The sequence below is a fragment of the Ciconia boyciana genome, chromosome 14 (genome assembly GCF_034638445.1).
Source record: "Ciconia boyciana chromosome 14, ASM3463844v1, whole genome shotgun sequence".
NCBI classification, from domain to species: domain Eukaryota; kingdom Metazoa; phylum Chordata; class Aves; order Ciconiiformes; family Ciconiidae; genus Ciconia; species Ciconia boyciana.
Genome location: NC_132947.1, coordinates 11708783 through 11726898, shown reverse-complemented (window position 1 = coordinate 11726898; position 18116 = coordinate 11708783). Strand labels below are relative to the sequence as shown.

Genomic DNA, 18116 nt, shown 5'->3' with positions numbered 1-18116 from the left:
CCCCAGCTGGAAACAGCCTCGAAAGGCTCAGCTGCCCCGCTGGCCATGGGGGAAGGGGGGTTGGAGTCTGCATGGGAGGAGATGTGGTGTCCACCTCAGGGTGAGCCCCACTGTCCCCAGCCCCTGCAGCAGGACTGACTGGACCTCACCTTCCTCCCATTGCAGGTGGGGTTTAACCACTCTCCTGCACTGCCACCGCCGGGACCCCCAGGGATCTGGGTCTGGGGGCTGTGCCGGGAGCGTGGCACAGCTGGGAGCACTGTCCGTGCAGCGGGGACGGCAGCCAGAGAAGAGCAGGGAAAAGGGCTACTGTCCTCCGAGGCAGGAGCAGCTGGAGGGGATCAAGCTGGGGGAGCCGAGGGGCCACCCCCGGTGGGGGTCTCCCCACCAAGCCCTTTGCTCCACGGGGTTCCCTTGCTGTGGGGCATTTGTTTCAGAGGGGTGGCTGGTCTCTGTGGCCGCTGGCACCCAGCCCCCAGGGCAGAGAGGAGGCAGAGTCCCTGCAAAGGGCTGTCGGGGAGCAGGCATGGGGGGACGCTCCTGGGCATGGAGAAGCTGCCTCTGCCGTTGCCATATGTTCGTGATTTCCACTGTGGGAAGAGCTGCCAGGGAGCTCAGGGGCTGCAGCAGCCCATGATGGGGTGGAAGAGATGACCAAAGCCAGCTGGGTTCAGTACATGCCCTGGTCCCCCTCGCCACAACCCCCAGCCCGGCTTCGCTCTGCTGCCTCGTCCCTGCCTGCCTTGGGGCCAGGATCGCTGTAAAGAGGGGGGCTCACACTGCCCCGGGCATCACCTCTGTGTCCGCAGGGAGCCGAGCTCCCCGGGTGCCAATGCAGTCCCCTGCCCTCTGCAGGGAGGGAGCACCCCCATGTCCGCGGGAGAGCCGGGGCAGAGGGGACCTTGCTCTGCTCCTTGTCACCGCAGCCTCTGAGCCCCTCACAGCCTGGCAGGGAGGTCCGCCCGGAGTGCCGGGCCCCCTTTCTGCCCGGATCCCCCACCTGGCTGAGCATGTTCGGGGCTGCTCCCAGCACAGCATTAATTCCCTATGGAGTTTTTCCTTGACCCCCAGTTCTCTGTTTGGAAGTGGTGCAGCTCCTTTGTGCACAGGGGAATACACCCAGCAATGCCTGTTCCAGGAGAAACGCGCACCCTGCAATCACCTCATCAGCTCAAAAATATTTCGATGGCTGCAGGATGGCCCCAGGCACCTAGATCGTGGTGTTTGCTGCTGGTTGTCCTGGCTGGCTTTTGGCACAGCCGCAGCTGCCGGTGCTGGCTCTGCCTGTAGCGATCTGCTGATCATGAGGAAGAAAAGACAAACCAAGACCTGTACGGCTCCAGCCTTTCTGAACCCCAGTGGGACTCGGGGAGGGGTCCCCAGGGAACAGCGGTGTGGGATGGGAGGGTGCTCACACTCCTGGTGTCATCAAGTCTTCCGGTGTCGACGGTTTGTGGTCCGCTCTGTGCTCATTCTTACTGCGAGCTGGGACCAGCAAGCTCCATCACCTGCTCCAACCAGCTCCCGCTGCACTGTTACTTGAATAAAAGAAGGATTTTCCCCTTCTCTCCATAAATATTCCAGTAGCAAAATGTATTAAAATGTGAAGACTAAATTACATGTATTAATTAAAAAGCATTATGCAAATAATTAAAAGAGCATGTAAATTAATTTTCTATCTATGCATGGGATGCATACTGTATATTTTATTAAAGACCTAAGTGACCCGCTGTGGAGGCTGGTTTTCTGTTTCGCGGCAGCTCGGCGTGCCTGTGCTGGTACAGCACATCGGCTGGCTGGGGCCGGGTCAGTGGGCCAGTGCAAGCAGCCCCGGGAGCAGGAGCAGCCAGGCTGCTCCCACAGCGACTGCAGGTCCCCGTCAGCCAGCTCCAGGCACTGCCTCGGAGCACGGCGGAGCTCCCACCCAGACAGCCCCCGTGTCATCCCTGCCCCGATGGTCCGTGCCTGGACTGCTGGCGTCATCCTAGCTGGAGCATTTTGGATAACCCATCTGCCGGGAGGCCCAGTGAACCGGGTGTCCCCGGGGTGCGAGGGAATGGGTCGGAGCTGCAGGGCACTGGGAAGAGCCGCACAGGGAGCCAGGCATTGCAGCTGGGAGGGAGGGAAGCACAGAGCAGCTTTCAGAGGGAGAGGAAAGGATTGTAATTAACATAAAAAATGCAGGATGATTCCCAAAGCAAAGAGCTTGCCCCATCCAAGCGTGGTTCGTTCCTCCATCCCATTCATTATGCACCCATGAAATCTGGGAAGCAGGTGGGGGGGAGCAGAATTTGCAGAAACGCACGCACTGCGATCAGCAACACCGAGGGACGCGAGATCTGAGCCACCGGCGTGAGCAAACCCAGCGCTGGGAGCCGAGGAGCAGCAGCCGGCCGTTATTTCCCCTAATAGCCACTCTTGTTTTAAGAAACTAATTTTAACCCCAGGCTTGTGGGCCATGTTTTGGACTAAAAGTAGAAAAGGCTCCGTTTTAAAAGAAAATACAGTTTAGGTAGCAAGTGTTAATTGCTTAACTTGGTTAAACAACGTTTTAGGTACACCTTTGCCAGCAGAAGGCTGGAGAACGTGTGTGCACGTTCCCTGCCGGCTTCCCAGACGCTTTGCTTGCAGCTGTGACTGTTAGCAAGGGCAGGGGATCAGTGCCTGCGATGAGGAGGGGATACAGCACACCGCAGCTCCGGAGACCGAGAGGAGCCGGTCCGTCACACTGACAGCTGTGCTCATCCCCGCTGCATCCCTGCTGCTTTCATTAGCTCCAAGTATTAAAGCCAGAAGTTCAGGCTAGCTTGTGCAGGCCAGCAGCTGCTCAAACACCACACCTGTGTTCAAATCCCATCTCCTGGCATGGAGAACGTCCCCTCGGCTTTAGCGGCCCTAATCACATCCAGCCTCCGCTGCTTTCCTTGCTGCAAAGGCAAAGCTCAGACCGGCTTCCAGCGTCCAGCCAGCAAACTGCCCATGACAGGGGCTGCGGTCATCAGGAGATGAGAGCTATCACTAATTAAGCTACGTTATCACAGGCTGCCTCTGCCCAACACTGCTTGTATTGCTTAGAAAAGGCCAGTAGCCCCTTGGGAGGTTTAGAAGAGCCCTAAGGACAGCACCACACAGCACCAGGCTGCCTAAGGAAATACCTCTGTGCCTGCAGAGGGTTTTAAGCCCCCAAGCAGAGGCCGAGCACACAAGGAGCAGCATCCCTAGCCAAGCTGAGCAAACCCAGCACCAATTTGCTCTCCAGAGAGGAGACATCCCACCAGCGTGTCCGCCTACTTCAAGGGGGTGGCTGCTCTTTGGCAGCTGGCTCTCCTGTGTTTCAGGGGGTGTAGTTTGTGCTCTGGCGCTGCTTGGGCTTTGTCCTCCTTTATCCTGAAGGCAGCATAAAAGGCTGAGCTTGTTCTGATGCTGTTACATGGCCTCTGATGCTCTGAAGCGAGGGGGGTGTCTCCAGGCTGCTTGTCTGCAGGGGACTGGCTGGGGAGGGGAAGGCTTACTGCTGCTCTCCCTGCATCAAGTGCATTCCTCCACTAGATGTGATAGGAGGGGAGGATTAAAAATAGAGTTTAATCTTTATTCCTTTGGGAGTTTTTCCATTAAAAAAAAAACCAACACATGCTGCTAATCTTTCCAAGGCAAAAGCTCCCCCAACTTGGTGGTGAAAAGCAAGGTGGGGGGGATCCTCCTGTGAGCCCCTCTGCCGCGCTGCAAACGGCGGCTGCCCTCGGAGGGGGCTGGTGTGCGAGAGCTTCGGGCTCGGGTTTGGGAAAGCCACGAAAGAAGTTTTCTTTTTTTAGCCTCCTGCTCTCTGTGAAGACATTAGGATTTGTATGGCTATGAGTAACTGCACTAGGAAAATCCTCCCACTGCTGTGCAGGCAGATTGAGCAGAGCTTGAGTTCTGCAGAGCAGGGAAGAACTGGGTGCAGGAAGGTGCCCAGCACCAGAGGAGTGGGTGATCACAGCCCACGTTCATGTTGGCAAGACACTTCTGTGCAGCAATGGGTTGCCAGGACCGGTCTAACTTACTATTTCTAAGGCAAGTAGGAAATTCATGTTCTTTCCCTGATCCCTAATCAGTTTTCCTGAGAGTGACTGCATTTTCATTGGGTACAGCGGGTAAATCAATTAAACACTTTATCAGGTTATTTCTACAAAATCTGCTCTCCACACTCACAAAATGATTGATGGAAGAGTGACTCTTCTGCCTCCAGGGAATGGTGATTAAGGAGTGACCTCATTAAGCTATTTCATGTAGCTGGGAATTAGACAACTCTGCTCAAAGACACAAAATAAACTTCATTACTTTTGTTTAAAACTTCTTTGCCAACTTTCAGATCCGTGATGACCCTGAGCGTGGTCTGTGCACCCGACTGGTTATTGGATAAACTGGGAGATTTTACCAGGCTTGATCTGTAGGAGGAAAGACTCCTCGCTGGCAGCGTTTCTGGGATCTGTCCAGCTCGTAGGCTCCTACAGCTCTGCTGATCTCGGTTCAGAGAGTCAAAAATCAGAGCTAACTGCTTGAGTATGTAAGTGTTAAATCAGCGTTACTTGTAATTCCTGTATTTGCTGAACTATGTATGGAGACATAGTAAAGACAGTGCTGTAATTCAAATTTTTTTTTACAGAATTATGCTAAAACTTTCTCCTTGTAGTAAGAAAGCCCCAAGGTCTGCATACACTCATGAGTTCACTTCAGCCTTTATCTGAACCATAGCTATTAACTTAGATGCAGGAAGCACATAAACTCAAGGCTTTCGTTCTAACCGTTCGAGGTAGCTAGATGAATAGCCATGAAGGCGTGGAATAAAGTTAACCAAGTATGCCTAGACAGGTCACACAATCTCAGGAAATGAAAAGCGCAGGTCAGGCATGCAGGGAAGCACAGCACCAGCCATGCACGTTCACAGCCAGACATCGAATCTGGTGAGAGCAGCAGAGAGGGAAAAGTGCCCCGTACCTTTGTTTCAAGGTCATCCTCTCTATGCTCAACGAGTGATGGTCCAGAGCTTGTGAGCCTCTCGAGGCTGAGGAAAGGCCACCCTACAGCTCAGCCACCTGTTGATGGTGCAGAGGCAGGTCTGCAAGAGGCTATTCTGCTGCTGTGACCACCCTGGATGGGACTCAGGGACTCTGGGATCCCCCCACTTCCAGCACTGTATTGATTTTAATAGTGACAACCTGTAGGGGAGCAGAACAGACTGTGCTTCATAGATGGAATTGAATTGTTTTAAAGTTTTTAAACAAGTTGGCTGTCTTCCTGGACTCTTAAATTAAAGGGTAATTAAGTCACTTTCAGTCTGGAAAGAGCTGATGGGTGTTTCCTGGTTTGACTCTTTAAAATTTTGCCAGAGTGATTAATGCAATGAAAAATTGTCATCTCTCAAGTCAGGGCAGTCAGCCAACGCTCAAAGCATTTATCTAAAGCACATGCTCAGACTCTTTTGGCCTGTGGACAGGAGGAAATGGGACAAAATGAGGGTGTAGGAAAGAGTAGCTGGGCATAAAGGACACTGGCACAGCAACACCTGTACCTTAGTACTGATAATTATTATGGGAGGAGGAGAAAAACTGCTGGTGCTATGGACTTCATGGGAAGTTCCCTTTTCCCCCAATGGGGGAGAAAAACCTGGCTAAACATCAGCCCCAGCTCGTGGCTACTTGTCAGTGCTGGCTTTGTTAGTTATATGCAATTAATATTTGTGCAGCAGGTGCACTGCTCCCAGCATGAAGGGAGCGCACAGGAACACTCCTGGTACAGCTGCAGTGCTGCTGCTGCTGCACTGGGAGGGCAACCTCCCCTTCGTGCTGGGGCTCCACAATATCCTGCTACTGTTGCTGAGAATATGCAAGAGCTCCAGGCTTTCCCAGTTACTAGAAGTGCCCGCAGTCTCCCTCCCTTTGATTTCCACGCTCCTTCCTAACATTTAAAAGCTCAAATCTATTTTGTTTCTTCCGGGATTGCTAACCAAAGCTGACTCCTGAATGAATTCTGTCTCTGCTTCGGTTAGTCATCCCCTCAGGACAGATTTAGTAACTGCTCAGGGAAACCACACAGAAGCCAACAGTTCACCATTGGAAGGCAGCTCCCACTCACTGTCAACTTCATCTTTTTCCGAGCTAGAAAGCTGAAAGTGCAGCAAGTCAGCCAGAATTAGGCGAGCGAGCCTCTAGCCTCCCCTGTTGTGTAGGAAGACGGATAAATTGATACGTACGTAGTCCCAAACCTGACTGCAGGCTCCAGAAAGTTGCTGCAGTGTGAAATAACAGAGCAGAGATAGCAAGTACCTACAGCAGAGCTCACCCTCCCCATCTGCCGGAGCACCCCTTGGGGCAAACGAACCTCCTGTGCTATTGCAGCTCCGGGAATGGGTTTCCACGCTCCTTGGTGTGTGGGGAAACAGCCTGAACTTCCACCGCGCATCCTTCTGAACTGCCAGAGCTGGCAGCACGCCGACCTGCCCCCGAACAGAAGGAAATCTCTCCTTGAGGTGCAGAATTAGTAATGTTTTAAGGCTAAAGAATTGCCTGTTCAAAAATGTATTTCTGACATGTTTACTGCTTGTGTTTATTAAAGCTTGTATGCTCCTCCAGAATTTTGCATAACATTGCTGGACGAGAGGCACGTAATGTTAAAACTTGTCCTGATAAGCAATAATACACCAGAGAGTTAATGCATAAATATGAGTCATGACACTGATGCTTTCAGGTAAGAACAGTTTATTTGCCCCTTTGAACAAATAAGGCAAGTTATTTGAGAAAGATCAAACAAAATCTCCTGTATCAAACTCAGAGGAATGCAATAAAATTTACTATTTCATACATATACAAACTAATGACCCAACACTATTATATACAAACAGCCAGATCTTACAAAATAGCATTTCAAGTCAGCACTTTATGCCAGTGTTGCTAGTTTCTTTGTTACAAAAAAGTTAAAGCTACAAACTTCACATTTTTAAGTCTCACGTGACTGACATCATCAGTATCTCTGGGTTTCAGAAGCAAAGATAATGGTTTGTCCAGAACACTTTCAGCAATGCAGATGGGGACCCAAGGAGCACACAAATGCAGCTTCATAATTAAGCAAGCTTTTTGCTTAAAAACTTTGTTGGAACAGCTTTCCCTTATGGTACAAGCCTTGGTCTTAGCCTGGAGGACTCTGAGAAGTGAGCAAGTACTATGCTCCCAGATACTCTACAAAGGGACCAAAAAGGGAATTATTTTCTCTAAGAGATTGAAAATCAGTGAAGGAGAAAATAATTCCTCTGCATTAGAGCTCCAAGTGCAAGAAACATCATCAAGTCTCAGCCACTGCAAGCATTTAAGAAAGGTTCAAAGACAGTTAAGCCATTGGACCAGTTTTACTTATTTTGGTTCATGTGCTGTATTTTAAGACAATCACATCAGCAAAGCAGAGTATTTCAAGAGTGCTTACATTCAGTTACAGCAGTCACAGGTTGCATATTCCATAAATAGACACCACCCTGTGGTGTTTCACCTAAAACTTGGGTTTTCTAATGCCCTCCCATCACTAGAAAGTTACCTACACAGTGCAGAGGTAAAACTACTCCCAGCAGAATCTGCTTGATCCACAGCACATGCAAGCAGTGCACGGTTTACCATGTCACATATCCATATGTCTATCACACCAGAGGCGTCGGGCCAGATACATCCAAGTGACTAACACAAGATCCAATGCTTGACCAGAGAACTCCCTCCTAAGTTGTGGGAGTTTCTTTGATGGAAAGGACGCTCACAAATATTGCTCATAATAAACACATGTTTAGGGCAAAACGTATTGCACAGATTTCAGACGAGCACTGTATGAGCCCTGATGTTCACACAGCACTTCACTAGAAAGTCTTCATTAGAAAGTCTGGACTAAGGGATTTTAGCCCGTTAACAACAACAAAGCTTTTAATTACTTGGTTTTCCTAATTCAAAACTTTCCCAATACTTGAGGCTATCAAGCAGCTGGTTATCCCAGGATGTACTCTTACTTCAGCACCCTAGATACGCTGCTTACCGCCTCCCTTTTCCCTTAGGGACAGCTGGTTTGCCGATCTCTGGAACAGCTGTGTTCGCACTGCGTATCGAACCGAGAAAAACCGATGCAACCAGATCTGCAGAGGGGGTAAAAATGGCTTGGTTCCTTTCACAGCAATGGAGTATACCTGTTAACAGTAGCCAAGAGTCTGCTCTAAGGGGAAGAAAAGAGCCTACGGAGGCGTGAAATAAACACTTCACCTCTCTAGCAGCATTTGATTCAGGAGACACTGCTATTTAGTTTAATTATCTGGGTGATGTACCAAGGCCTATTTCAGAAGAATGACATGGAAACTGTTCCCTCTATCAGAGCAAAATAAAAATAAATCAGTAGAAGTACTTGCTCTGTCCAAACAGTTCATCATATGCCAGATACAGCTAAAACTATGTAACTCTGCTGCTACAGCCCATGGGACAGAGGCATTACTTGGTCTCTGCCCTGCAACTAGGCTGACCTCTTTGCTGCTTCTGTTTTGTGCTTCTCTCCACTCTACTGGTGTGAGTTAATTGCACCATCCTCACAGCGATTGTACACGCTGGGGCATTTTCATTGATTGAGCTATACTGGGCAGGAATGTCAGGGAAATTTAAAGAAAGAACACAAGAGCATCCAAAGAAACTGGAAGAGAAGAGACTGAATCTCTTCCAGTAGGACATCAGTAATTGTCTTCTCATCCAGATCAACTCCGCCTTTGCTCCACCACCATAAATGCATGTCTTTGTTAATTCAACAAAGTCTTTACTTTCAGTTCAACTTTTCTGATGTGCTAAACCTTGCAGAAATGTGAAGGATTGTGAAATTAAGTTTTTATTCAAGCATCTAAAAATGTAAATTTAAAATGAAGCCTATAAAATATTTCACAAACTGTGGAGATTTTTAAGTCCTCTCAGACACAGAAGATGTACCTAATTCCTGAGAGAGGTTCACACAACTTCCACCCATTCGAATACTGTTTCCTTTTCCTGTACTCCACCGTCAGCAGGGTCTCCCTGAAGGAGATTTCCAAACAGACAGACAAAGGGGAATCAGATCACTGACTGGCTTTTGGTTTTAAGTCGGTGTGGATTTTAAATTACAGAACGTAATTTCTGATGGAGGCACAACATGCTTTATCTACTCGTATTAATTCATAAAGTACACAAAAAGAGGACAAAACTGAGGTCTTGAAGAAACCATACTTGCTTAAAGCACATAGTGTAAGGCATGGGGCTTATTACAGGCTTTTTAAAAAATGAGATTTAAGTTTCTTTCAAAAGGCTGGAACAGTTTGTACATGTGACCTAAAACTTATCAGTACCTTAACAGTAGAAAGATACAGTTAACAGCTTGAAACTGAGTCTGTACATTCACAAAGAAAAAACAAAAAACACAAAAGATGCAGCTGTTAAATACCACAATCCATATTAACTTAAAACAAAATGGACTACTGAAGTTCAGTTGAAAAGAGAGTAAGCCGACTTTCGTTAGCCTATTTCTATCTGTTCCTCTGATTTAAAAACAATCCCTCTAAAAACAGTAACAAAACTCCTTCGGAATAATGTTTTAAATATATGTCTAACATTAAAACATACCATCAGGATTTTCCACTTAATGGCATTCCTGAGTTCACAAAGGTGCTATGGAAAAATAAATGAGCAGAAGTATTGCCCTCTCTTTTGCTAGCGTATTTCAATAGAAATCAATCTGTTTAGTAGTCATAAAAGCAAGGAGCTGATTGTTTGAGGATGGAAGAATTGTCTACCAGTGGCTCAGAAGTTCTGCTGCCGCCGCTTCTTGGCTTCAATGGCATCGAGGATTGGTTGCCGCTTTGACTGGTACTTCTGGCGGATTTCTTCAATCTCCTGCTCCATCATGGGGTCCAGGGCTGAGAGCCTCCTCTGAAGTTCATCGACACTCCAAGTCTTTAGCTAGCAGGGAGACGAAAGAAGAACAGACATTGGCATCAGTACAGCCACCATCCACACAACTACAGGGATTCTGCTGCCCATCTGATGGTCACAGGGCATCTTCCAGCAGAAGGTGGAAGAGTTCTATTCCAGGCTGCCGGGCTCCTCTCTCAATGAGACTGGCATGAGCCTCAGGATACTGGGCTGCTTTTGCTCATTTTACAGCTATATTACATGCTCTGTTTAGTGACAGCGTGAGTGTATAAAACAACCAGTGAAATGTTTCCCCCACTGAGTTGTTTTTCTAACGCTTCATTTTGCAGGCTTAGAACAGAAATACTATATTGAGATAGAATAGAAGTGAAGTTCTCCTTCCCTCCCCTTTCCTTGAAACTAAACTTCCTTCTGCTAAGTGAAACAGGGAGACAGAAGGGAATAGGAAGAAAAAAAAAAAATCACTGACAAAAGTTGCATTTGGGGGGAAAAAAAAAGCATTTATGTACAATCAGGCTGAACCTCAATCACGGTGAGGAATTCAAACTCCTCTAAGTTAGAAATCCCAGAACACACACGACAGGTCACTTTGGGTCAGCCTCATCCTGGTATAATATGCAAGTACAATTTGTCTTTTACTGTACATGTGAAGATGTCAGGCTAGTCTGGACAAGCTTCCCTTCACTGAATTCCCTCTCTGCCTGCCCTTTGTTTAATTGGTTCTCTTGTTCGTGCCAATTTGCTGAGAACTGGCACAGAAAAGTTTTATTCTGTGATTAGAGATGCTGAGTGTGGCCTGGGACAGTTTAGATTGTCCATAGCCACACCCTTATTATAATATTATAACCTGTGGAACAGACAGAATTTTAGGATGATGGTAAAAAAATATGGACACTGGAAGTGCTTCAAATGATCCCCTAAGCACCAGTCCTTTTCCCATCCAAGACCAAGTGACCCCCAGAAACACACGGGAGACACTGTTTCCCAGCCGCTGCAGCAGGATGTGAATGACTATTTGCACCACCTGCTTTCAGTGACCACCTGCTGTGGAAACTAAGAACATGCAAAATAATTTGGGGGTTTTTTTGTGAACAAAGAAGTGTCAATTTTTAGACTTTCAACAAAGAAAGTCAAAGCACTTTTAGAAAGACAAAGCACTTCCTCCACAAAGATATACATTATTTATACACATTAATGCAACTTTACCAGACAGCAGTTTAAGTTGATGCATGGCACCAGTTGCCTTTTCACACTAAATTATTATGGAGCAGGTGATTATTCAACCTTCCCCTTCCTCACAGTCCAGGGAATTGAACAGTCAAATAAAAATGCAAAAAAGAAGAAAACATTAATTCAAGTACTGAACACATATACTAAGCAGCTATATCGGATCAAATGGCTGTCAGCTCTCACAGAGTACCCAGCGCTAGAATACTAAAAGAGTTTTGGAATGGATCTAAACCACCTTGCTCATGGCTTAAGCCAGCTATTAGGTGTCAAGAAATTGTCCCAAGGCTGCAGTCTTCCATGGACACCTTTTGAGCATTCTCCGTCATCCTCCCAAAGTGCTGGGTGCTGCTTAAGGCCAGAGGCAAACTGCCAGAGTCAGGGGACCAGAGAGCAGAGCAGATTTACAGCAATGGTCTCTCCAGACCCCAAGAACATGGTAGTAAGAAGAAAAAACTGCCCTATGAATGTTCTTGAACATGATCTAGCATCATGGGACATCCTCTGTGGATACCAACACGCAAAGTCTTTCTCCTAACTATAAGCAACTGCTTGCCAAGGGACACAATGGCTTTGACAATTCCTGGGTCTGTGTGTCTGTCAGGACAGATGGCTAACAGTATGGAAGATGCTTAGAGTACAGCTAAGTCTGGAGTGGGCAAAAGCCTACAGATACATATTCATATGAGCAAATTGGGAAGTGGGTTACCTGCGCGGTTGCGTGATGCAGAATAAAGTAGCTACTTAAGGAGACTGATCATGGGTTAAACAGAACAGGGATGGTGGGAGAAGGAAGACAGGTGAGTCGACGCAGCGCAAAAATCTAAGAGCACAGAAACACATCCTGTGCGTAATGCTGTGTGTTGATGAGGATGAACTAATTACAGAGTTTTTATCTGCAATAACGTCAGCGTGACTGTGAATGCCATACTATTCCTAAAAGAGGCAGAGAAGCCAAAGGGCAACAGTAGTAAAAGGTCCAGAACGTGACTGTTCACCGCAGATGAGCCGATAAGAGACTGACAGGAGTCCGATTACTAATGAATGAGCGCCAAGCGCCCACGCAGTTGCAGAGGATGCCTAGTCCTCTGCTCCCACTGTGCTTCAGGCCCATGATAACACGGGCCCTGGGACCTGGGCTGGGCTATTACTCAGCTTGTCCTTCCACTTGCACATGCATCTTGAAAAGGAAAAAAAAAAAAAAAAAAAAAGACAACTGCTTAAAACACGATGGCCTCCATTTCACTTTGCTGCGTGGCATTTCACTGTTAGCCAATGCCACAGACAGACTTTCTCCCAGAAATGAAGTTTTTAAACTCTAGCATATCTGTCTCTGCAGTGGTAGACCCCTGGGATACTGACGTTATTCTCTTAGAGAAACACCCGAAGCAAAATAAGAAAAGAAGGACAAGGACAGAGCATCTCATGACAGATGGCTACTGAGGGTAAAGTCTCAGTGCTGAACAGCTGCAATTAGAGCTGGTTTTAGCCACAGGCTCAGTCCCATCCCTCTCCTCACTTCTCCTCAGCGATTCTTCTGTTGTAAGAAGTCTAAGTGTCTTTGTAAAAGCTATCTATTTTTGTCCACAGTGATCAAATAGCTAAAGACAAACTTTTAAAGGAAGGAATCTCATTTCAGATGTAAAGACTGATACAAAATACTTGTTCTAAGGTTGGTCAAACACATCTATCAACAGGGAGAGGCAGCAGGGCAGTGAAACTGTTCAAGCAAGGTTGTATGTGCAGAAAGCTAATTTTTAACTGTTTAATTAACAGTTGTATTTTTATTCAAGGTTTTGAGAATGATCTTAACTCTGTAAAAATGCCCAACTGAAGACAAACGTCAGAGGTGCAAGTCTTCACCTGACAGCCTCTCGCCCACAGTCGTCCGTGCATGCTGTTCATCACTCCTCAGGCTGCGGACACCACTGACAGCAACATCTTGTTTTACTATGCTGATGATTTATACTCCTTAATTCAGAAGGACATATATAATTACGTCCTTCAGAATGATATAACCTACGGCCTTTCCATGCATATGCAGTAATGATGGACAAATCGGGAACAGATCATTTGATATACAATTTATTCCTCAAGGAAAAGATTTGTAAGCTATTCATGACATCCCTTTGCCAGCATTTCAGACAGACTTGTGGATAACTACTCTGCTGAACAATGTTCACCTCAGCAAACTGCTTCTGAGTTGCCATCCTTTCAAATCAGCATTTTAGAAATAGGGAAAAAAAACCCACCTGAATTTGTTACAGTCAGGTAAAGTGTCACTGCAACATGATATTCTACTGAACGTAAATGAATCTAAGCAGCAAAAGGAGAATAAATAAAGGCTCTCTGCAGACACGTAAGACATAGCCACAGGTTCGATATTCAAGGGCACCATGGTCTGAAATTTATACCTATGCGGTTCTGTCCTGAGCAAGAGGCGGTCTAAAAACCTGCCACAGTATTTTTAAACAGACCATGCCAGATTTATATTTCACACAAGATCTACTGTAAACCACAAAGCCTAGAGAATTAGCTCAGCCCCTTCCCTGTCCCCAAGAAAACCAAACAAAAAACCCAAACAGTGAAAACTTTTTGAACCAGAAGCCGATGAAAATTATTTATCACAGTTCTCTTGGTATCCATAGTCCTTACGCTGAAGAGCACCCATGCCTAGTTTTCCTACAGCAGGGTCTGTAGCTTGACCAGTTTGGGACCTAGCACACTCTTCTGGTCCCTGAACGGCGCTTCAGCAGCACAAGGTCACCACTGGCTCGGACCAGTCTGCACTACTGACATAAATACGATGTTGTCCAGGAATCCCCGAGTCACTTCAGCTATCATTCTTATTTACTCCTCTACCAAAAACACTGCCAGCAAAATCCTCTTGCTGCATGAATTATGAGCATCAAATAGAAACGAGCTGTTTCCCAGCAGCTTTCACACATTTCTCCCCCAACAAAGAGTTTCGGCAGAGCACTAACTCACCGGCTGCACAGGAATCAAAAAATATTATCTTGGGGCAAGTGAAAAACATGCTCCTCCTGCAACTTTCTTTTTACTGCTGACACTGAATCTGATCCCTAGATTTAGCACAAAGCCTTTTCTTTGCAACGTTTCATGCTATCTGGGCTTTGTTTTAAAATACTGTCTTAGAAGTCCTGAAGCTTGTGCCAAACACAAACCTTCCATCTCCAGGGAGGGGGTGCAGTTGTTCTACCATCATCTTTCAAACGTGCAGATGGACCCTGATTTCTGGAACAAAATCGGAATATATATGACATTGGTGAGATGGGGTTATTTTCCTCACGGTGAAAGTATTTGAACAGTTTTGCAGGAGGAGGATATTTTCAAGTCTTGTTACTACAGCAAATCCTACAAATAAAATTAGGAAGTTGTTCTCTCCTTCCTTAGCCCTCTACCATAATTTCTGCGAGTCCGAACACTTGTCTTCCACATGCTCACACAGAGTACTTTCTGAATATCCTCCCACCTTGATCACCAATAGCCTGTGGCTTTTTAGAAAGGAAACACCCAGCTGCAGCAATCAGTCTGCCTTTCACCCAGATATTCCAGGTGGCATTTACTGCTCAACATAGCTTGATGTCAAACTTTTAAGTTTTAAATAGCCTTTAGAAAAACTGGCTTTAGCAATTATCACTTCATAAGGGGCAGTGGGAGTTTGAAGACTAAAATACAGAAGTAATAAAATTGCAGCTTCCCACGCTACACAGGGAAGTAAATTCTTAGTGGAAAAGATATGAGCTAGATGGGAACTACAGAAAAAACAAGTTAATTGTCTATTTAGCATAGCTTTTATTGTTATAGCTTCCTTTTCTGACTAGTTTTACACTGCAATCTAACAGTTCTTGACTGCATGCCCAGTGATCAAAGCCCCCCAAAGAAACTCAAGACATCTTGAATCATATTAGTAGGGAGCACAACTCATTTACTTGTGTGTATTCAGACAGGCAAAATCTAAACGTGGCTTGAGAAGGGTTTTTATCCAAACCAAGTTATCCAAGCTACGCTAAACATTAAATGCCAAACAGGAATTTGCTGCTAGAGGGAATGAAAACTGTTACCACTGTAATATAGTAGCAGCAGGCTACTTTGGAAAAACAAAACAAAACCAAAACAACCAACTGGGACTACAACTGTAAGGAAGCACATCAGAGCCCCTCACAGGAGGCTATTGATTATCACACTCAACATCAGAAGTGGCTACATATCAGAGATAAGTAGAAAAGAATTCCTACAAATAGTCTATTAAGTGTTCAGATGTTCTCTGGGAAGGGAGGCTCTTCACAGAAGAGACTAATTAAACTCTTACTTCACTTGACCTTGGCTATCAGCAATGCTATCAAGATGCTTCCCTTCCGATAAAACCAAGGGCACACTTGTACTTCCTCTCCAGGATCCTGCGGATTAGTTTGATGCATACCCACCTAAACTTCTGAACTTTTCTTCTATCACCTCCTCAAGCAGGGTTTTATTTTTGGGAGGCAATCACCCATTGGATGCCACTTGCTGCGACTATTTGTAGCAACCACCTCGGAGTGTAATTCAGCCTGCAGCATGCGAGAGTGCATGGGTGCTATAGAAGTCCATGAGCTAGGGAGAGGTGTCAGATCTCAAGGATTCATGAATGTGAGCTCTGACAAGTGTAAGAACTGAGATTATTCTGGAATTAGCCTTCTGTAACTTGAAAGACTGGTTAAACACAGTATCAATTAAATGCTTGTATCAAATACACTCTGAGGGAACAGATTACTGAATAGTACTATGCACTTTTTTTAAACCAGCAAAAAAAGCATTCGATTTCTGTGGCCAAAATTAAATGAAGAGGGTGATTTCTCATGCTAAGCAGTGCTCCAGACTTTAGGTCTTGAAAACGGTGATATAAATTGGTGTTGGAATAGCATGCCATTTTTTTCCTTAGCATTTTTCCTGAAATGCTGGCTCAATACCATTTGGCATACTTTCAATCACTGATCTAAAAATTAAGTGCCTTGTTCTCATTTATGTTTCTAGCATAAGGAGGCCTGCATGTAACGTATGAGCAGGCATTAACTATTTATTCACTGTAAGTTGTCCAATGCAAGGGACACAAGAATCTAAGAACCTACAGGTACTTACTGTCCACTTTTCATTGAGATTGTCAAGTCCCTACAACTTCACAAATCTGCCAAGCAGCCATGCTACAGAGGGGCTACAGCAAATCAGAACAAACCTCAGTGCCTACACAAACATTCATTATCTTGATTCTCCCCCGTTTTAGCATTAGCATGTCAGTGAAATTTCTCACTGTTATGAAAGCAGTGGATGAAATGCACTCACTGTGGGATTTCATGCAAGATTAAAAATACAGATATTAATCTTTCAAAGGATTTGAAAAATAAGTCTCAGCAGCACAGGCTTCTGCTTTTAATGCATCTTAATTATTTAGGCAATGTGCTAGCAGAACACATCATGGGCTGCAGCATCCAACATAAGTCGAAACAGCACTGCGGCTAGAACTTCCCAAAGAAAGTGAACGGGATCTGTGATCAGTGCACATCTGGAGACAGCTGTTTCAGGCCACCTCATCTGGACAGCAGATGACTTCCCACAAAGCAATAACACTCAACTTTCAACTAGATCATCATATGCTCTAGACACCAGGTCAACTTAAGTCAGTGGAAGTCAGGCAGCTAAATGAGTACAATCACATCATCACGTTCTGTAGAGGAAAGACAGACACTAACACACACTCAGCATTTGATCCCTAGCCAAACTGGAAAAAAGTATTTTAATAGAGAGTTATATCAGAGGAGACCCAGGCCTTCTCAGATGATGTGTTTGGGTTAGCTCTACCTTACTTTCACAAACGTGGAGTTTTATGGCTACTGAAAGTGAAACATCTTACTGCTACAATGCCAGCAAGGATCCTAGTTATTTTCTATGTAGCTCTGCTTATTTGATTAAAATAAAGGTGCGTGATACCAGGCCATTGTATCTGTACTATTCCTTCAGAATTACTAGAAGGCAGTGTGTGCCATTCTCCTTCCTGCCCTGCTCCCTGCCAGACCACGTTGTGAAGATCACGTCTAACCGGAAACTTCCCTCTGTCCGGCATCTGCAGGAAGGACTGCTGCCAAGACCGCTCTTTTCAGCTTAGCATCTTGCTAGCAGCTTAGCAAGGCCTCTCTCAAGCTGCCACACGATCACAGCCTGATGGGCTTCTTGGGAAGCTGCTCCTCCGTTCGAGGCGCTGCTGCTCATGGCATCAGTACCGTTTGACTGATGGAGTCTCACTCACCGGTGCCTGCCGAGGCCGCTGCTCTTCTCTAGCAAGAACTGCCACAGTTTTATTACTCAACTATCTCTTATTTCAGGCTATATTTACACCCATAACGTTCGATCCTGCTGGTTCAGCAAGGACCTTCCTCGACCACACTTTCAGTAGCTAATTCCTGTGACAGCTATGGAAGAGACATACATACATGCTTTAGATATGCAACTGCTCCTTCACCAGCTAAGAGGCATCTTTTCGTTACTTTCTCACCCTCCCCACAGTCTGTAAGTTTTCCCCCATTTCCCAAAAGCCTGTAAGAGCCAGGGGGCAGCTTTGCTCTTGGCAAGATGTCAGAAAATTCCCAATACAGAAACCAATTTCAGAGGATTATAGCAAACACACAGATCTCCCTGGCTACCCAGACATAACTACACAGCGATTATGCAGAGCGGTTACCCACAGAGCAGAGAAGATTGCACAACTGCAGGAACACCGTAGCCTGCATCAATAACTCTGGCATCCCTGAGTTGCTCTTAGCCAAGAATTGCACTTTATCAACCCTTACTGTAATCCCTAAAAGGCTCAAGAAAGTTTTGGTGTTACAGCCAGCACAACCCTAGAACCTCTGCATACTGTTATTACCCTCAGCAATGTACAGAAATTAT

General features: G+C 46.0%; 1 protein-coding gene across 1 annotated transcript in view; it reads right to left on the bottom strand.

Moving 5' to 3' along the window:
- Positions 1 to 6726: 6726 nt before the first annotated feature.
- Positions 6727 to 18116, bottom strand: part of STK4 (serine/threonine kinase 4) — a 47894-nt gene continuing 36504 nt past the window's right edge. Inside the window, exon 11 of the mRNA XM_072879144.1 lies at positions 6727 to 9974. Coding sequence (XP_072735245.1) covers positions 9816 to 9974 — 159 coding nt within the window. The 3' untranslated portion in view covers positions 6727 to 9815. The remainder of the gene's footprint in view (positions 9975 to 18116) is intronic.